The sequence below is a fragment of the Quercus suber genome, unplaced genomic scaffold, assembly GCF_002906115.3.
Source record: "Quercus suber isolate HL8 unplaced genomic scaffold, Cork oak 2.0 scaffold_3A:, whole genome shotgun sequence".
Classification (NCBI taxonomy): Eukaryota; Viridiplantae; Streptophyta; class Magnoliopsida; order Fagales; family Fagaceae; genus Quercus; species Quercus suber.
In genome coordinates, this window is record NW_027071808.1 from 304,337 (window position 1) to 325,995 (window position 21,659).

A 21,659-nucleotide genomic window follows, 5' to 3' on the forward strand; every position below is an offset into this window, starting at 1 on the left:
AGCCCACATTTCACCCAACCAAACCATCATTCATACCAAAGTGTGTCACTGTTTACACTTTAGACCTTTGTGAGAAAGACATTATTACGTACGAGAGAAGTGGGCCCCACATTTCTTTCTTTCAATTAATGCTAATGTTTTTTATTTTATTTTATTTTTTTTATTACAGTCATCAATTTCTTTTTCACAGTAAAAATTATTTTTGTTAATGTATTTTATTATTTAGCTTATTTTTTGTATTATTTATGAGCACCGCATCACTTTTTGGTATTATTTATGAATTTTATTGTACTATTTTAGCTAATTTTTATTTTTATTTACAGTACTTTAAAAAAAAAAATTCAATTTCAGCAAAATAAACAAATTTCAAACCGACTTTCGGTATAATGAAATTAGGGGAAAATTTTTTTTTTTACATTATTTGAGAAATTTTAGAGAACGTTGTTATTTAACTTAATTGAATATCACGTTAATTGAGACTGGAATTTTTGGAGTATTTGTGTGATGTTGCACTTGATTACAATGTGAATTTGTATGTATCTGTGCTGATCCTGCCTTTTCTTATGGAGTGCATATTTGTGGTGACAGAGAGGCTTGCATATTTGCTCCAGTTTCAGAAGAGCAAGCAACTAAATCGGTCCCCTACATTGACAGATTTATTAGTTTTTGTGCTCCAGAGCAAATTCGTTTGGACCCTGAAAAATGTTTGTATCTTTACTCTACAAGTGAATTGTATTTGATGGGCACTAATATCATTAAATCACTCACAGTACACATATTGATGTTACTAATTGTCGGGGTTTCAGTCATATCTGTTTGTAAGAGGTTCAAGGAGCTGGTCATTATACTTGGAACACCAATGCACTTGCATGTGGATCTGTTTCTGGCAGCTGTTGCTGAAACTTCAGAATTCCTCATAACATTTGACTACTTTGCATCCACATTTTCTTCATCTTTGTTTATTGGCAAATTGTTCCAAAACTGGCCTATCAATTTTGGAGGAAAATATCTCTGAAGTTGATCATCTGGACGACCTTTTCCTCTACTGTTATAATGGGTGAGTTGTTTCTGCAAATACTTTTCAGTTTTTGTGGTTATATTTTTAGGGAACTCTTCTTGCTATCATGTCCATTTTCATCTTCTTTCTAGCGTTCCTGTTCTCATTTGTCATTTTACTTTCTTTATGGATGCTTAGTTGCATTCTTCCTTTATGTTTGTTGTATAAGATTGGATTAGGCATTTGCGGTGCATCTTTATGCAATTTAATATGTCGAATGTTACATTAAAGATAAGTAAGGCACGTAGATCTTGGTGACATTAAGGACATTTATTAATGCATCAAGGGATTTGAGAAATTACTGCCTAGTGAAGAATGAATATCTAGAATTTCAGTACTTCTATACTGAAAAATAGGAAAAAAAAATTCAAATGTGATAAATGCTTAATAGCAAGTGATTTTCATTCAAAGATAAAGAATCATCATTTCTTGGTCACAAATAGTACGTTTTCTACATGGTAGCAGGATGGTATCATGAAGTCTTGAACTTGTTTAATTTTAAAATTGAATTTATTTACTGTTTGTGAGAAAATGCAACCAATTTCACCATCTCTAAGGAGGTATCATCTTCATAATGTGGGATATATTAGTTTTCAATTGATGTGTGATTTTATCAATGTTTAGGGTTAATTCTATTTCTGGCTTGAGTGCATTAATATGTACGACATTTGCTTATAGTTTTTCACATTTGTTATGATTACAGGGGGATGATATGCATAGGACAACAGCATTTTCGCGAAGCCCTAGAGCTCCTACTCAATGTGTGTTATCTATATACAACTCACTACTTAAGTTAATGGTTGTTAATTGACACCTTAACCCTTTTTTTAATGCACACGACTACCCTAATTGCTTATAGCTTATCTTTCAGGTTGTTACTGCTCCAATGTCAACTCAAAATTTCATAGCTGTTGAAGCTTACAAAAAATAAATATTTCACAGCTCGGGTACAATTTTTGGGCAACTGAATTGTTGTCACTCTTTGAGACTAATCAAATTACTTCTTCTATTTTTGGTGGCAGTTCTCTACCAGTCTTCCTAAGTACACTTATTCAGCTGCTTGGAGAAATCTAAAGAGCTTCTGTCAAGTATTTTTTCAAATTAATTTAGGTTGTGCCCTTGATTCTGGGAGTCCTCATGTTGATATTGTGTTTAGATGTATATTATTTGTTGGACTAATGATTTATAAGCGTGCTACTAAGTTTTAAGTCATGGTTAGCGAGCTGAGTCACTGTATAAATGTTATGGAAAGGCAAATTTCTTATATGCATTGTTGCATGCCCAATCTAAAAATGTTTGCTTGTTAACTACCACTTTGATAATTTGTCTCAATGAGAGGTTAGGATTAATTAATAAATAGATATTCCTTTCAAATCTTGGATTCATCTTGTACCTTACCTTATATGATGGGTATGCTATAGTATCTGCTTCCCAATGCATTCCTCTTCTTACCAAGCAGATATCATGTACTAAAATCTTTTGATATTTTGGGCTAAATAGTTATCTTGTTTGAATAGGTGGACAGCATTATGGCTAGAATATAATGATTGACTAAAACTCCATAATCATACTAGAAGCTAGATGGCAGTCATCTGGCCGTGTGTGTGTGTATATATATATATATATATGTATATATGAAGAAAAGGTGTCTTTGGGTTTTTCAAATTCAGATTTGTGTGTGCCAACAAACATGAATTAATAGCTATTTGTGTGGACTGGGCTATTTGCAGAAAAATGCTATTGTTCAGTGTTCACACTTCACACTTATGGTAATATTTGTTTCTACATGTGACGCTATATTTGGAGTTAGTTAGTTTTATTTTAACTTGTCTTATGCACCCACCTTTGTGATTCCTATATTACGCGAATGCAACATGAATGTGACTCCTATGTTACATTTATGGCCCTTAACATAACAACAATTCTGGCATCTAATGCCAAATTACTACTTTTATTTATCTACTCTGCTAAATTTCTCGGCTAGGCATACCAATATTTGTGCACCTGCTCTCATTCTTGGCCTTTTTTCTGTGCAACAAATCACAAATAGAATATCCATAATTTATGTTCTTATCCATTAGTGGTCATATGTTCTTTCTTATGTGCATATTTGAACCATTGTTCATGGTATTCAAATTTGGAGCTTTGAGAACATTGTGCAATATGTTTATTTGTACATTATCTTCTTTGAGCAACCCTACATTGAATTGGCGAATAGTTACAGCACTGGGGAAATTGCAGAATTAGAGGCGAACATCCAGACAAACAAGGAGAATTTTAAAGGAGTGAGCTTTCTACCATACATTTGTTTTGGGTAGAACTTAAAAGCTTGAGATCTTTGCTTAAGTCATGTAGGACACCACATTATACTTTGGCTTTTTATGATAGGAGCCTTGTAGTTTAATTGGTTGATATTTTTTTATGTTTCCAAAATATCTAGGGTTTAAATCCCTCTCCCCATTGTAACTATCTAATTTTCAAATAAAAAAAAAAATGTTATTTGGTGAAGCTCTTACCTGAATACTTAGGGTATCTAAAGGTGGCTTTAATTTTTTTTTTTTTTTTTTTTCTTTTCAGGACCAAAATCTTGGACTGGTGGAGCAGATTGTGTCATCCATGTATAAGCAAAATATCCAAAGATTGGCTAAGACAAGCCTGATCTTGTCCCTTGAAGATATTGCCAATGAAGTACAATTGAATAATCCTAAGGTCCCAGAAATGCATGTCCTGTGAATGGTAGTTTCAAAGAAATAGTTTCGTATTATATTATTGCACTCAAGTCGTTTATATTGTGCCGCTAATATTTAGAAATTTTAGATCCAAGATGGTGAGATATTTGCAACAATCAACTGGGAGGATGGAATGGCCAGATTCGTGGAGGGACCTGAACAATATAAGACCTGTAAGATGATTGAAATTTATTTAAGTTTATTAGAGAGAAGAAGGGTACATGAGATGGCATTGGATGCACAAGTCCACGAGTTTGAGCTCTTTGTCCTTCTTGTCTTGTCCAAGTCTTAGTTTCCAATGAGATGGCATTGGATGAATTTCATGTTTGAAATAAATACATTTTATATTAAGTGAATATTATTGAAATAAAATACAATTATAACTATTTACCAAAAGTACAGTTATAATTTTCAAGATGTGTTTCAGGATTGAATCCCCCTCTCCCCCACTTAGATGTATTAAACATAAATTCACCCGATGCTAAAATTAAGACTTTTAAGTTGTAACCACATGAAAGAGACGGAGCAGAGCCCATATTTTACCACTGTTTGCTACTTTTCCATTTCTTGCAATAACTTTTTTTAGTGATATCAAAATTTGAATATTAAAGCATTGTTCATGGACATAATATTGGTCATTGTTTTTCTCTTTCCTTTGCTGTAAAAATTTCAGCCTTCTACTGTTGGTATATATTATTCTAAAAACCCTCTTATACAGGTTTATGTTCTAGGATAATGTCACTACCAAGGAAGCCAACTACTATTGAGGAATAGATCTCATGTGATCCTCGGTACCTAGCAAAGGTTAGTCTATCACTTCGTTTTGTCTAGAGGTTAGCTGAACTTGTTCATAAAATATTGATCACTTGGCACTAATCACTTCGTTATGTATTATCTTGGTAATTACTTTTGCAAGGTTATAAACTGTTAAAGTTTCTTGCTAAAATATTTCGTTTTATTTATCAGTTTAATAGGGACCAAATTAGTGAATTGCCAGAACTTGTCCTCTCTTGCATTTTATCAAAGCTAATAATGAAAGATGTGGTCAAAATCAGCATACAATCAAGGAGATGGGTGAATATTCGGGTACTACATGTTCTATAACATCAATGAAATGCCTGAATTCAGCTATTTTCCATTTGTGTTTGGAAACAACAAAAGTCGTGAAAAGCCCCTGTTTGACAATGAAGTGTTAAACATCTTTGCTAGGATTAGGCATGAATTACCGTGCTAAGTTGATCAATTCTTGCTTTCTTTTTGGGGGGAAAAGATACATTCGTTAAGAGTGAGTTTCTTTTTTGATCACCGTTCCACTTCTTCGCTTAATGATTGGATCCATTGTGCAATTTCATTGAAAGTGGAAGAGATGAACATACTACTGTCAAACAAGCCATACTTCAATGCAACAATACCAAAAGACAAACGCTACTGCTTTCCACATAAATTTTTTCTAGTCATTCAACTTTGAAGCACTTGCATTTGGAGTTAGCAGTTCTCAAGGAACCTTCTGAGTTTTTAGGGTTTAACAGATTGAAAACTCTTTACCTAGCAAATGTAATTATATATAATTACATTATAACTATAATTGTAATTATAATTACATTATACAATTATATAATTACATTATAATTATATAATTACATTATAATTATATAATTACATTATAATTATATAATTATAATGGCAAATGTAATTATATTATTACATTATAATTACATTTCCTAGGTAAAGGGTTTCCAATCTGTTAAACCCTAAAAACTCAAAAGGTGCCTTGAAAACTGCTAGCTCCAAATGCAAGTGCTTCAAAGTTGAATGACCAAAAAAAAGACGTTGAATGACCAAAAAAAAGTTAGGTGGAAAGCAGTAGTGTTTTTCTTCTGGTATTGTTGCACTGAAGTATGGCTTGTTTAACAGTAGTATGTTCATCTCTTCCACTTTCAATGAAATTGCATGATGGATCTAATCATTAAGCGAAGAAGTGGAATGGTAATCAAAAAAGAAACTCACTCTTAACGAATGTATCTTTTCCCCCCAAAAAGAAAACAAGAATTGATCAACTCAGCATGGTAATTCCTGCCTAATCCTACCAAAAATGTTTAACACTTCATTGTCAAACGGGGGCTTTTCACGATTTTTGTTGTTTCCAAACACAAATGGAAAATAGTTGAATTTAGGCATCTCATTGATGTTATGGAACATGTTGGAAACATCAAAATAGGGGTAAAATTATAATTATAATGTAATTATAATTAAATAATTACATTATAAATAATTATATAATTATAATTACATTATAATTATATAATTACATTATAATTATATAATTACATTATAATTATATAATTATATATAATTACATTATATATAATTATATATAATTACAATTATATAATGTAATTATATATAATATAATTATATAATTATAATATTATAATTACATAATTATATAATTATAATTATATATAATGTAGTTATATAATTATATAATTACATTATATAATTATATATGCAATAATTCATGCCTAATCCTAGCAAAGATGTTTAACATTTCATTGTCAAACAGGGGCTTTCCACGATTTTTGTTGTTTCCAAACTCAAATAAAAAATAGTTGAATTTAGGCATTTCATTGACACTATAGAACATGTTGGGAACATTAAAATTCAAATAAGTACTCAGTAACCGAATATCACTCATCTCCTTGATTGTATGCCGATTTTGACCACATTTTTCATTGTTGGCTTTGATAAAATGCAAGAGATGACAAGTTCAAGCAATTCACTAATTTGGTCTCTATTAAATTGATAAATAAAACAAAATATTTTAGCAAGAAACTTTAACAATTTATAACCTTGCAAAAGTAATTAATAAGGTTAAAACAAGATAATAAATATCGAAGTGATTAGTGCCAAGTGATTAATATTTTATGAACAAGTTCAACTAACATCTAGACAAAACGAAGTGATAGGCTAACCTTTGCTAGGCACTGAGGATCACATGAGATCTGTTCCTCCATAGTAGTTAGCTTCTTTGACAGTGACATTATCCTATAACATAAACACGTATAAGAGTGTTTGTAGAATAATAAATACCAAAGGTAGAAAACTGAAATTTTTACACCAAAGGAGAGAAAAACAATGACCAATACTATGTTTAATCACCATGAACAATGCTTTAATATGTTTAATTACCATGAACAATGCTTTAATATTCAAATTCTGATATCACTAAAAAAGTTATTGCAAGAAATGGAAAAGTAGCAAATAGTGGTAAAATATGGGCTCTACTCCCTATCTCTCATGTGGTTACAACTTAAAAGTATTAATGCGCATCGGGTGAATTTATGTTTAATTCATCTAAGTGGGGGAGAGGGGGATTCAATCCTGAACACATCTTGAGAATTATAACTGTACTTTTGGTAAATAGTTATAATTGTACTTTATTTCAATATAAACGAAGTGCAATAATATAATACGAAACTATTTCTTTGAAACTACCATTCGTAGGAGGACATGCATTTGTGGCACCTTAGGATTATTCAGTTGTACTTCATTGGCTATCTTCAAGGGAGAGGATCAGGCTTGTCTAAGCCAATCTCTGCATATTTTGCTTATACATGAATGAGACATCCTGCTCCACCAATCCAAGATTTTGGTCATAAAAAGAAAAACGAAATAAATAAAGCCGCCTTTAGATACCCCAAGTATTCAGGTAAGAGCTTCACCGAATAACATTTTTTTTTTTTGAAAATTATATAATTAGAGTATTAGCATCCGGGATGCCAAAAAAATTCTATTTTACATCGTAAAAACCTACTTTATCTATTTTACTATCTCATTTTACAACTCACCCAACATCTAGTTTCAATTTTTATATACAACTCAATTAAATAACATAAATTACACAATTAAATAATATTATAATATAAACATCACACTTCTCCCTTTTCCTCTCTCCATCAAACACACGGCCAACCACCACCACCACCAACTCACCAAAGCTAGCAACCTCCTACCACAACTCAGCCCAAGAATTTCAACCCACCAAAGCAAGCAATCACAAACCCACTGCAAACCCAAAAATTTCAACAAAATTTACATACCCACCAAACCATAAACAACCACAGAGGCGACCCAAGAGATGAGAACAGAAACCACTAAACAACCACAAACGACCCAAGCCAGCAAATTTACATACCCATAAGAATTCACGACCCAAGACCAAAAACGACTAATTTTCAGTTGAAAGAGATGAGAACAGCAGTGGTGGCATTGATTCACCCACCCACAGCGATCTGAACCCACCTAAATCCCACCCACAGTGATCTACCATGACGATCTGAAGCCCAAAAGCCAATCTGCCACATTGACACCGGCCACCGATTCACTCCACCACCAAAAGGCCACCACTGAACCTAGCATTCACTGATTCGGAGAGGGAGAGACCGAGAAAGGGAAAAAGAATAGAGAAATAGAGAGAGAAGAGTGGGAAATAGAGAAGAGAGAAACATAGAGAGAAGAGACAGAGATAGAGAACTAAGACGGAGAGTCGGAGGAGAGAGAAAAATGAGTTAATAAAATAATAATATTTTTTTATACAACTTGTGAACAGTGAGGTCACTGTAGCTGGGTGGGAAAAAAATTTGGGTTTAGCAACTAGGATGGAATTTGTTTTTAAGGAATTAAGTTGTAAAATAGCAACTGGGAGGGGTGTTTACACCCCCCAATGCTAGTGCTCTCACAACCACAAGGAGAAGGGGGATTTAAACCCTAGATATTTTGGAAACATAAAAAAATATCAACAAATTAAATTAAGCTACAAGGCTTCTGGCATAAAAATCCAAAGTATAATGTGGCATCCTACATGACTTAAGCAAAGATCTCGGGCTTTTAAGTTCTACTAACCAAAACAAAGTACAGAATGAATTATGTATGGTAGAAAGCTCACTCTTTCAAAATTCTCCTTGTTTGTCTGGATGTTCGCCTCTAATTCTGCAATTTCCCCAGTGCTATAACCATTTGCCAATTCAATGTAGGGCTGCTCAAAGAAGATAATGTACAAATAAACATATTGCACAATGTTCTCAAAGCTCCAATTTTTGAATACCATGAACAATGGTTCAAATATGCACATAAGAAAGAACATATGACCACTAACGGATAAGAACATGAATGTTGGATATTCTATTTGTGATTTGTTGCACAAAAAAAAGGCCAAGAATGAGAGCAGGTGCACAAGTGTTGGTATGCCTAGCCGAGAAAATATAGATTTAGCAAAGTAAATAAATAAAAGTAGTAATCTGGCATTAGATGCCAGAATTGTTGTTATGTCAAGGGCCATAAATGTAACATAAGAGTCACATTCATGTTGCATTCACGTGATATAGGAATCACAAAGGTGGGCGCATAAGACAAGTTAAAAGAAAACTACCTAACTCCAAATATAGCATCGCATATAGAAACAAATATTACTATAAGTGTGAAGTGTGAACACTGAATAGTAGCATTTTTCTGCAAATAGCCTAGTCCACACAAATAGCTATTAATTGATGTTTGTTGACACATTAAAATCTGAATTTGAAAAACCCGAAGACACTTATTCTTCACACACACACACATATACATACGGCCAGATGACTGCCATCTAGCTTCTAGTATGATGATTATGGAATTTTAGTCAATCATTATATTCTAGCCATAATGCTGGCCACCTATTCAAACAAGATAACTATGTAGCCCAAAATATCAAAAGATTTTAGTACATGATCTCTGCTTGGTAAGAAGAGGTATGCATTGGGAAGCAGATACTGTAGCATACCCATCATATAAGGTATAGTACAAAATGAATCCAAGATTTGAAAGGAAAATCTATTTATTAATCAATCCTAACCTCTCATTAAGACAAATTATCAAAGTGGTAGTTAACAAGCAAACACTGTTAGATTTGGCATGCAACAATGCATATAAGACATTTGTCTTTCCATAACATTTATACAGTGACTCAGCTCACTAACCATGACTTAAAACTTAGTAGCACGCTTATAAATCATTAGTCCAACAAATAACATAGATCTAAACACAATATTAACATGACGATTCCCAGAATTAAGAGCACTGCCTAAATTAATTTGAAAAAAATACCTGACAGAAGCTCTTTAGATTTCTCCAAGCAGCTGAAGAAGTGTACTTAGGAAGACTAGAAGAAAACTGCCACCAAAAATGGAAGAAGTAATTTGATTAGTCTCAAAGAGTGACAGGAATTAGTCGCCCAAAAATTGTACCCTAGCTGTGAATTATTTGCCTCTATTTCTTTAATAGCCTTCACTTCGGCCCCATCAGTAAAAGGTTAAAAAAAAAAAAAGCATACTTGCCCATGGTGAATAAGAGAAACCAATAAGTATTTTTTGTAAGCTTCGACAGCTATGAAATTTAGAGTTGACATTGGACGAGCAGTAACAACCTGAAAGATAAGCTATAAGCAATTAGGGTGGTCATGTGCTTTAAAAAAAAAAAAAAAAAAAAAAGGGTCAAGATGTCAATTAACAACCATTAACTTAAGTAGTGAGCTGTATATAGATAACACACATTGTGTAGGAGCTCTAGGGCTTTGCGAAAATGCTGTTGTCCTATGCATATCATCCCCCTGTAAACATAACAAATGTGAAAAACTGTAAGCAAACGTCCTACATATTAATGCACTCAAGCCAGATACCCATCATAAAATACTCATATATCATATATAAATATGTCAAGAAAAAGGGGGTATTCTAATTCTGTTTAAAATTTAGGAGACAAATTTAAAACTTCAATATTGAAAGCTTATATATAAGTGGAAACACAAAAAAGAACTGAAAGTGGCGGGATTTCAAAAATTTCAGGCGTAATTTCATCTTTTAACTAGTGTTGGTCTAGGTTTAGTAATCTGATGTGTTATTTTTAAGACAAGGTTTTTATTGGTTTGGAAACAGCATATACTTTTTTGATCCTAACACAGGCTACGGCAGAGCGTGAACTAAGCAATTATAAGAGCATTCAGAGTAAAACATCTATAAAATCTAGTTTTAGCAACTCAAAACATTTTTTTATCTATTTTAACAACCCACTTTACAATACACCATACAGCAACTCAAAGCACTTCTTTATCTATTTTATTTAGGTTGCACGGACACGCCATTTTTGGCGTCGTGTCCGTGTCCGACACGTGTCGGACACCGACGCGTGTACGATGCGCCAGATTCAAGTGTCCGGCGGTGTCCCTTTTTCTTTTTTTTTTCGTTTCTCCGACACGGCGCCGACGTGGATCCGACGCGTCTGACACGCCAGCAGTGAAAAAAAAAAAAAAATTCACAGATTTTCCCAGGTAGACTTACCAATACCATTGATTTTGTGATAACCCTAAATCAATAAAGCAAGTTTAGAGTCTCTGAAAGTTGAAAGTTGAAACCACATCTCAAGCTCTTCTCAACCCACCCTCCCTCTGTCGCTGCCGCTGCCCTCTGTCCCTCGCCGGAGTTAGATCTGGCCGATCGGCGAGCTCCGACGTCGACGCCCACCCTCCCTCTGTCCTCTGTCCCTTCCGATCTCTCTATCTCTCCCTTCCGATCTCTCTGTTTTTTTTTTTTTCCTTTTTCTTTCTTTCTTTCAGATATTGATTTTGGGGAATGGGTGGGTGTACTGTTACTTATTTATACTAGTGTTTAACCCGCGCAATGCGCGGGATCATTTTACAGATTAATGAACTTTACATCCAACATAAACTTAGTTATCATACTTTTACTACATATATTCACACTTAAATAACATAGTATATTTAAGCATATAGTGTCTTATATCCCCTAAAAATTTTAAAAAGTAGTTACTTCAAATCACTTCATGTGTGTACGTCCCTATTATGAGAGACAAAAAAAAAAAAAAAAAAAAAAAAAAAAAAAAAAAAAAAAAGAATCTGACTTTAAGCAATTAAAACTTACATGAAAATTTCAAATAGCAAATCTGATATTCCTAGAAACCTCAATGAATCACACCTAACTAAAACTTGCAAGACAATTGCAAATACCAAATCTACCATTCCTAGGAACCACAATGAATTAAACCATGAGATTAGAGAAAATTTTAGAACCAAAAAGTTTAAAAGAGAAAAATGGCTTCAGGTTTATTAAACAGAAAGTCAGAAAAATATTAGTCAAATAATAATGCATAATTAATAGTACATTGGAATCTCAAATTCCAAAACCAAACCAATATATAACCCTTAAAAGGGAACCACAATGAATTAAACAATGAGATTAGAGAAAATTTTACAACCAAAAGTTTAAAAGAGAAAAATGGCTTCAGGTTTATGAAACAGAAAGTCAGAAAAATATTAGTCAAATAATAATGCATAATCAATAGTAGATGGGAATCTCAAATTCTAAAACCTAACCAATTCATAAGTCATAACCCATAAAAACAACAACAAATCTTAATCTTGGCCCTAAATTTCAATTGCAAAAAAAAAAAAAAAAAAAAAAAAAAAAAAGGAAAAACCTCACAATCCCTAAAAAGCTGCAATGATATAGAGAAAATCTGTTAACAACCCATTATTATATAATCATCTATTCATAAAATAAATAAATAAAAGTAAATCATCTATAAGTACTCAAATCCAAAACATTAGGATATTCAATAAAAACAATCATACCGTAGATTATTCTTTTGAAGGTAATCAATTTTTCTCTTATATTTACCTATTGTGTAGTCATATATATATTTTGTTTTATTTCAATAATCTATAGGAAGTGAATCTTATGATTCATAGTATTCAGAATTGTAGAATTGACTAATCTCTGTCTTATTTACACTAAAGCTAGAACTGTTTTTGTCAGTCCTACTTAAACTGTGGAAGCTTTCCCTCCAAAAGTAGCTAATGTGGGGATTCTACATCTAGGAACTTGCAAGATGGAAAAGCATATGGAACCTATCCTCATCTTAACTCTAAAACTATAGATGAGCAAGGTTCCTATACAGTTGTAGATTCCACATAACACAATCAATCAGCTTTGACCTGAGGAAGGGGAAAAAAAATTGATAAGAGAAAGATGGGAGGGAGAAAAAAAAAGTTATCACAATGAACCAACTGCAAATTATCTACCACCTCAAGCATCAGTTCTGCATAATGAAATATTGCAGATACTTTTTTTTTTTTTTAGTATTCCCCCAAAAAAAATTCCAAATTTTCATTAGAGCATAAGAGCCCAACAATGTGACATACATCATCCAAAATACGAAGCCTATCAAACTCTAAGATGCATACTATAAGCCAATTAACAATGTGTCTATTACCAGAACAAACCACCTTTTCAAACCCATGAAAAACCAGAATAAAAAGCACCCAATCAGACAGACCATGGGTACATACAAAAAAATGTACATAACTCTATAGTGGAGGAGAAGTCACTAAGAAAGTCCACACAAATTTCGTACCCAATATATTTTAATCCCACTTCTATCTTAACAAAAAATACGCCAATGCTGAACAACAAAATGATACCAAAAAAGTATAAAAATATACCTTAATATAAAAACATAACTTAATGCTTATTCTAGTAGTAAACCTTAAAAAATGGGCTCAATAACAGGGGGGAGGGGGAATAGTATCAATGAAATTTTAGACTTTATCCCTAGTAACATAACAACCCCTTTTATCAGCAACATTTTCAAACCAATCTAAGTCACATAATGTGATTCAGAATCATCCAAAAGTGGAGGTAAACCATAGCAGCAAAAGAAGTATTAATGGAAAAAAAAAAAAAAAAAATCAAATTTGTTAATATGATGGACCCAACTTACAAAAGCCAGCAATCTTGAAGAAACAATCTAGCTTTATTTACAATGGAATTTCCCAGCAAATCAATTTATTTTTACTTCTAATTGAAGAAACAATCTAGCTTTATTTACAATGTAATTTTTCAGAAAAATTCATAGTAATATGTACAAATAAGGTGACATACAATAACTTAACAATACATTTAGTTTACTCTTCTTAAATAAAATAAAATAAAATAAAAAACAAAAAACTTAACAATATAATGAAATACATTAAAATTCATAGGGTAACGTAGTACGTCCATTTGTTTGTCTTGCTTGTAAGAGTATGTTATTTACAAAATACATTGAGACATTAGACTTCAAATTGATTTATTGAGAAATTAATCAATCCCTTCAGGCAATAAAATTTGTCATAAGTAGCAGAGTTGGTCTAGAATACTGCAAGATATATTGGTAAACAGCCTATTGGGAAGATTCTAGGGACAACCACTCGGGTAGCACCATAACTAATGACCCTATGGGACAATAATAGAGAATTAGGAATCAATAATCATAGAAAGTTATTTTGCCAAAAAAAAAAAAAATTTGCNAGTGGTAGAAGAGCTTGCCCTGGGATATCTTTTGGCCTTCAAATGCTGCACTTGACTCTGGCTAGTCTCATACATGCATTTGAAATCTCAACCCCATCAAATGCACCGGTTGATATGACTGCCACCTTTGGATTAACAAACATCAAATCCACACCACTTGATGTGGTTGTGAAACCACGCTTGCCATCAAATCTTTTTGAATAAAGTTTGCTTGTGGAATATACAATTCACATCAAGATCTTCGGAGTATTGCAATTTGATTTGATGAAATGTTGTCTCGGTATTTTTCTAGCTACTTTCCCTTGCATAGTATTTGCTGGTTTGTAGAATATGCTCAGTTTGGCTTTTTTTTTTTTTTTTGGATAGAGATGCTCAGTTTGCTTAATTATCCATTGTGATAAAGAGTAGAAATTTATGGTAAGATTTCACTCTCACTCTTTAATTGGCTCAGATAATTTATCCATGAAACTTCAGCAATCAAAAGAATTGAAACTTCCGTTGTGTAAACAATTTGATCAAACTCTTGGTCTAAGAGAGTGTGTTTGAAGAGTGGTAACAAAATAAAAGAGTAAACTACAAGTTTGGTCCTTAACTTTTTTTTACGCTATGTATTAATTTGATCTTTAACGTTTTAAATGTGTCAGTTTAGTCCTAAATGTTTTGGTATTATGTCAAAATAGTCTCTGCCGTTAAGTGATGAATGAAAAAGGTTGACGTGGCTAACAGTGAATTAAAAATAATATGATATGATGATATAACATATTATGATAGGAGGCTGTAAAACTTAGAATTTAATTTCTTAAAAAGATATATATAATGTGTTAACTTTCTAATAAAATTATTGACAGCAGAGTTACATCAAATTAATTTGAACAGCATGTGAGATACATCATACATTCAAGAATGTCTTCTAATAAGTTCTATCCACGCCACTTCATCCTCTACAAATTGTGCATGCATGTCTTGATAAAATGTGAGCGACAGTATTTGCTTCCCCTTTTGAGTGCGTTTTGTTGATTCTTTATTTGTTGAATGAACACTAAAAAAGGAGTACTCAAAAATTATTTTTGGGCTAATTACAAGTTACCCACATGTGATTTGGTCAAAATTTGAGTTGCTTACCCATGGTTTAAAATTTGGCACTTTACCCACCTAAAGTTAGTTTAGCTAGAATTATGTAACATATTTCTGTTAAAAATTGGGCTAAATACGTAATTTTGCTCTCATTTTATGTTTGTCTCATTCAAAACATAAAAAACCATAAAAGAACAAAGGAAAACAAGATCAAAAAGTGAGTGAGGGTTTAGTGAAAATCAATATCTAATCTAATACTATATATAATAGCAGAAGCTTTTAATAAGGTGATGACACGTAAGCAAAAAAAGCCCCTTAAAATGCTGCCACGTGTAGATTTAATCTTAAAAAATTCGCACAGTATATCATTTGCTTGGTAACGCTACAACGTTTAAAAGCCTCTCATTATAAATATAAAAACTAACCGCATAAATTTATTAAAAAAAAAACCTTGCTTGCTATATGGATAAAAAGGAAGAGAGCAGAGCGGTAAAAGTACAGACGAAGGGCTTGAGAAAGATACAATCACAAAGAGAGACAGTTCGTACGGCGCCATGAGAGAAATACGGTGTACACGGAGATAGAAATAGAGAGAGGCGATGAGGCCTGAGACACGGAGAAAGAAACAAAGAAAGAGGCAGAATCAGACGATCGGAAAAAATCTATGGCCCATCCAACAAAGAAATTAAATTAACTTGCATTGTGTACACAACTAATAAAAAATTTGTCTCTCCCCTCTAATAAAAAATTCAAACAGAACAACAAATCATGCATAGTCCTAAAACATAGAACAAAGGATAAGAATTTTTCTAGACTCAAACATGCATGTGGTATAAACTTATAGTAAGCAATCAGCAAAGAAGCAACAACACAATTTAACCCCTCACCCCACTCATATTTTTGATAATAATATAAATCATATAATAGGTACATTCAAAATAGGATTGGCAAGGTAAAAATTCATCAGTTATAGATGTCTCATTCAAACATGGTTTCTTCATGTGGGCTTGGCAGCAACAAAAGAAGGAAACTATTTAGGCAATAAACATAAAGATAAAAGAAGTAAAAAAAAGTAGGTAAACGAACATTAATCTCATGAGCTATTCCTTTTTGTACCTAACATACACTATACAAATCACATGCATGAACTAATTAAAATATCCTTGTCAGGCCCTAGCAATGATAGGAAAAACCATGGGACTATAGTATCATTCTTAATGAACAAAACATGCATCCCACATGATTTTTTTTTTTTTAAACTGTGATGAGAATTTGCAAAGAATAAAACATGTTAGTCACGCGAGTTCTTCAACACCACATTATCTTAAAAATGAAGTTTAAATTTGGGTCAATTGATGTTTATAAAAACAAATAGCCTAAACAAAATTAAATCTAACACAAATACCCAAAATAAAATAAATCTCTTAAAGCAACTATTTGATTCTAACCAAAAGACTTTAGTTCAAATGGATTCTAACCCAAATTCTAGACTTTAAAGCCGAATTTGTTATTTTATTTAAAAGCTTTACCTGCCAATGGGTGGGAATACTATGCTTCCTCTTTCTCGCTGTCCATCTCTTTTCTTTGTGTGTGACTTACAGTAATCGACTTTCCCTTAATGTTGATTCTAAATGTTTCAGTTTCTTTATATGTAAAGAGTGAAAGGTTTGTCAGTCATAAGGTTTAAGCAAAAACAATCAAACCAAAATATTCAAAATACCTTAATCTCAGCCAAATATGTATAGCAAAAAAAATCTAAGGCCTAAAATAATACTTAACGCCAATTTCTTTCTCAAAAAGTAAAAAATGTTTTACAAAATCAAAACTTACTGATAGCAAGTCAGCGAGAGACCGGACGATCGCAGAAGGCCAGAATGGCGGTAATGGCAGTCCTCAAATGTCTCTCTGCCTTATGGTCTCTATCACTTGCTGTTTTTGTAAAATAGGAACTGAAAAAGTGTTTTAAACAGGCAGTTAGTTTTTGTTATAAACACTAAGTAAAGTGATGGGTTAAGCAATGTGTTTTAAACCGTTTCTTTAAGAATTACTAATTGCATTGTTTTTTTGGACGCGTGATTGTGTCGTATGGTATGACTTTTCACAATTAAACTCTACACGTGGCAGTTCTTTAAGTGGGTTTTTTTTTTCTTTGGCCATTCCTGTTCAGTCAAACCAAACACATAGATCATCACTATTAAAAGAACTAAAAGATCAGCAACCATTTCCAATAACTACACTTCAAACATCAATTCTGTGTACACAACATTTGATATGGCTTTAAAAATTTAGAAACATGACATACCCAGGAAATCATAATAAGAGAAGGCTAATTAAAAACAATTCAACTAAAGAAGAATTATGGGTTCTTTTTCTTCTTTTTTTTTTTTTTCTTTTTTTAAATCTTTTGACTATAGCAGCATTTAAGTATGCATTCCTCACTGTCTGCAGCATTGAACAATGTTTCAAAAAGAAACAATTTTAATCCACCTAGCTGCTCACCTTCTTGGCTTCTCACCAAGCCCACCTATAAGCATATGAACTCCCCATCTAATGAGAAGTGACATCATTCAACTGGTAAATCTAGGATTAAGTGGGATGCTCATTAATACAAAGTGTAATGTAAGGTGAAAACATTAAACTTTTGGGCTCTATAGATTTAATCAAAAGAACAAAATCATTTATTATCATACCTTGTATTCTTGTTATTGTTGACATTGTAGATGCTTGGATGGGTTGTGGTTGTGGTTGTGGTTGTGGCTCATGACCAGTTGTTCCTATTATGGCTCTCTTTGGTTCAAGGTTTTTGGGTGTTTGGTTTCGGGGAAAAATAGGCTAAAAGGAGTTTTCTGTTGCAGATCAAGCCAAATGTTACATATTGAAAAGTCCTTTCACCCAAAAAAATAAACTAATTTTGACACAAATATGAAAAACAGAAGCAACTCCAAAAAAATTAATTCCTATATCATATTTGTCACCTAACTTAAAATAAATAGATAGAACAAAATAACCGGTAATGGTTTTGAAAGTATGACAGTGGCAGAAGACCGAGAAGGTAGTGGCAGGGCCATCAAATTTCTCTCTCATTGCATTACAGACTCTTACTCTATATATTGATCAGTGAAATAGTTTTTTCTTTTACAACAATGAACTGGTGCAATAAACAACCCATGTCATGCCATAATGTTTGTTATCATTTGCAATTATGTATGCAAACGCATCAACATTAGTCCAATTACAATTTCCACCCAAAAAATAAAATAAAAGGCAAAATCAAAATCAAATTCAGCTATACCCAAAAAAATTAAAAATCAAAACAAATACTTTGAACTCCAAGCAACCATATTCATTCCAGCATTGGTACGTTGGAAAAGAAAAAATGAAAAGAAACTTTAACTTTTCTTTTTTTGAACTTTTGTGCTTATGGGAAACCAAACAGAGAGTGGACTAAAATTTTAGACTATACCTAAAATAATGACTTACAGTGAATCTCTTCGGATGGGCAACAAATCTCCAACGCTTGCCATGCTGCTTGTGTCTCAAACTCTCTCTTACATTTGGTCTCATGGACATCTTCTATATCCAGTTGCCTTCATGGTTCCACTCAACTAAAACCAAAACCAAAATCAGAATTAAGGGGCAATCTTTGAATAGTTTAAGGGAATTGAAAAAATGGAGGGGAAAAAATTAATCTGTAGAAAACAAAAAATCAACCCACGCTATACCAATCGAAAAGCCAATTTAAAAAGCCAATCACCATTAAAACCTTCTCCCTTTTTGACCTGTGTATGCTCCACTGCCTTTCTCTTCTTATATAAAAACCCTTCTTCTTCTTTAATGACCCTGATAGCAAGTCACAAAACAAAAAAAAATATGAAACTGAAATTCATGAAAGCAAAGGAACAAAACCCAGAAACTGAAAATTCATAATAACAATTCAGTTAGAATTTGATACAAAACCCAGGAACTAAAAATTCCTAACAATTCATTTAGAATTTGATATTCTAGGTTGTTTCCCTGATTTCAAATCCCTAAATTGACAGCAAACCTAATTGAAGACAATAGGGTAAGAGATTAGTTGAAAATTACCAAGAAAGAATGGTCTGGTACCGAGAGTTCTTGGTAAAAAACTTTTTTTCCAACCAAAATTTCTTAATCAAAACCAAATCTAACCCGTCTATTTACATATATTAAACAAAACTACTCCTAACCGAAAAACCTAAATCATAACCGATCAAACCAAAATACCCGAATAGTAAATAATGCCCAAATGATTTTCCACAAAAAACCCCAATTTGTAAAATTATAAACAGAACTTATGGGTGGAGGCCCTAACGGTGATGACCGAATTGGTTATTCAGACTTACCGTCTCTCTATCGTCCTCTCTCCTTCTATATCGGCTGATTCCAAACGGTTATTAAAAGAATCTTCAAACGATGTAAAGATCGTTCTCTTGTGACTCTAAACTGGCTTGGCGGCAGAAATCTAAGTGGGCAAGTTTGCACTCTGTTGCAGAGAAGAAACAGAACATGGGGCAAACTGCAAAGCGGGGAAAAAAAAAAACAAAACAAAACAAAAGCAAATATCTACAAACATTTTGATAGAAAACCCTAAAACCCAAAACAAAAACGAATAAAATCTAAACCTATCCAACAAAAAAACTCAATTAAAAGGGAAAAGAATGTGTCGGCGCCAGTTCCTACCACCGTCAGTGGCCTTGCCATAGAAGAAAAGTCTATCGGAACTGGCGATGGTAGGAAGCCGGACTGACGCTGGTGGCAGCGACATTGACGAACACTATCTCTGTATCCCTCTCAATCATTCTGTGTTTTAAAAGCCTGAAACAACAAAAAAAAAAAAAAAAAAAAAAATCAAACCTAAGCCTAGCCAACAGGAAAAACTCAATTGAAAGGAACATTTCATACCCAAATCTAAAAAAATTTACCAGTGTTGATGGGCCATAGATTTTTTCCGGTCGTCTGATTCTGCCTCTTTCTTTGTTTCTTTCTCCGTGTCTCAGGCCTCATCGCCTCTCTCTATTTCTATCTTCGTGTACATCGTATTTCTCTCATGGCGCCGTGCGAGTTGTCTCTCTTTGTGATTGTATCTTTCTCAAACCCTTCGTCTGTACTTTTACCACTCTGCTCTCTTCCTTTTTATCCATACAGCAAGCAAGGCTTTTTTTTAAATAAATTTATGCGGTTTTTTTTTATATTTATAATGAGAGGCTTTTAAACGTTGTAGCGTTATCAAGCAAATGATACATCGTACGAATTTTTTAAGAATAAATCTACACGTGTCAGTTTTTTAGATAACCTTTTTTGCTAACGTGTCAGCACCTTATTAAAAGCTTTTGCTATTATATATAGTATTAGATTAGATTAGATTATGTTAAAATTCAAATGAAATTGAAATTGACTTGATTTTGAAAGTTAATGACCTAAATTAACATAATTTTTTATATATATTTAGATGATAAAATTCACTCAATTGATAGTTAAGGGACCACATTGAACTTTAGCCCAATGTTAGTGGACCAAGTTAATATGATAGAATTTATTATGTTCTATATTTTCGTCCCCAAAGAAAAAAGCACACTTTATCATTCAACAGTTGATGGCTTGAAGATGGGCCCATCAATCTACTTGGCTCACTGTCACAGTCTCCTTTTTCTTTTTTCCTTGCCATGCCATCCAAATTCCCCAGTTACTTTTTCTTTACTCTTTCTTTTCTTTTCTTTCCTTTGCCTTTTCTTAAAATATCATTTTTTTGATTTGGGTAAAGACATACTAACCTTTAATGATTACTATACAAAATCTTTGACTGGTTTGATCTCTCTCTCTCTCTCTCTCTCTCTCTCTCATGATATGTTATACTATGTAGTGTACAACATTTGCTACTGTTTTCTAGAACAACATTAATTGATGGAATGTATAATGATTGATTAGTCTTACATTAACAACTTTAGCAGCTGTTTGCTGATGAAACTATGACATGTGTTTAGAACTAGGGATTATATAGATTAGAATCTCTATAAATTAACAAAATAGTAGTATAAAAAATTCATTGGATAGCTGTACTTTCTGGTGCTAGGTGTTATGGGAGCCCCCATTTAACAAGAAGTGACTTTGCAATCCCTTTTTATAAATGATTTCCCTCTAATAGATTCATTAGATTGACTGCTTTTTCTTTTTAAACTATTCCAGAATAATGTATGAATTTTTTTTTTTTAATTTTCATTTTAAAACTATCCATTTTAATTTGTATAGCTATCTTTAAATTTTTTAAATAAATTACTGTATCAACTTTATTACTTTGAACACAAAATAAAAATAATTATAAAAATTTATTTATTGTTGATAATGTGGTACCAATCACATTACTTATGTCAATTTGTAAATCTTTTT

General features: G+C 32.6%; 2 protein-coding genes across 26 annotated transcripts; one reads left to right on the forward strand and one right to left on the reverse strand.

Annotated features, from left to right (window-relative positions):
• Positions 1–517: 517 nt before the first annotated feature.
• Positions 518–2,018, forward strand: LOC112017084 (COP9 signalosome complex subunit 3-like; the record flags this gene model as incomplete). The annotated part of the gene is given in 5 exon segments (XM_065770229.1): positions 518–704; positions 807–898; positions 900–1,057; positions 1,761–1,818; positions 1,929–2,018. Coding segments are annotated over 5 exon segments (555 nt in total), but the record flags the coding sequence as incomplete, so codon positions are not given.
• Positions 2,019–6,308: 4,290 nt separating this feature from the next.
• On the reverse strand, positions 6,309–20,468 carry LOC112017094 (COP9 signalosome complex subunit 3-like). 25 transcript variants are annotated; one of them, XM_065770241.1, is made up of 13 exons: positions 20,198–20,467; positions 19,619–20,090; positions 19,009–19,094; positions 18,735–18,859; positions 17,945–18,100; positions 17,085–17,203; positions 16,784–16,897; positions 11,154–12,826; positions 10,331–10,426; positions 10,151–10,243; positions 9,925–9,990; positions 8,732–8,821; positions 6,309–6,831 (listed from the first exon to the last, which is right to left on the reverse strand). In XM_065770241.1, exons 8-13 carry the CDS (start codon positions 11,160–11,162, stop codon positions 6,778–6,780), a joined length of 408 nt encoding a protein of 135 aa, XP_065626313.1. In that variant the 5' UTR covers positions 11,163–12,826; positions 16,784–16,897; positions 17,085–17,203; positions 17,945–18,100; positions 18,735–18,859; positions 19,009–19,094; positions 19,619–20,090; positions 20,198–20,467; the 3' UTR covers positions 6,309–6,777. The 25 variants fall into 25 exon arrangements, 23 of the variants coding, with proteins under 23 accessions (XP_065626313.1, XP_065626314.1, XP_065626311.1 ...); XM_065770242.1 differs by having other exon boundaries at positions 18,718–18,859; XM_065770239.1 differs by lacking the exon at positions 17,945–18,100 and having other exon boundaries at positions 19,619–19,758; positions 19,898–20,090; positions 20,198–20,466.
• Positions 20,469–21,659: the final 1,191 nt, after the last annotated feature.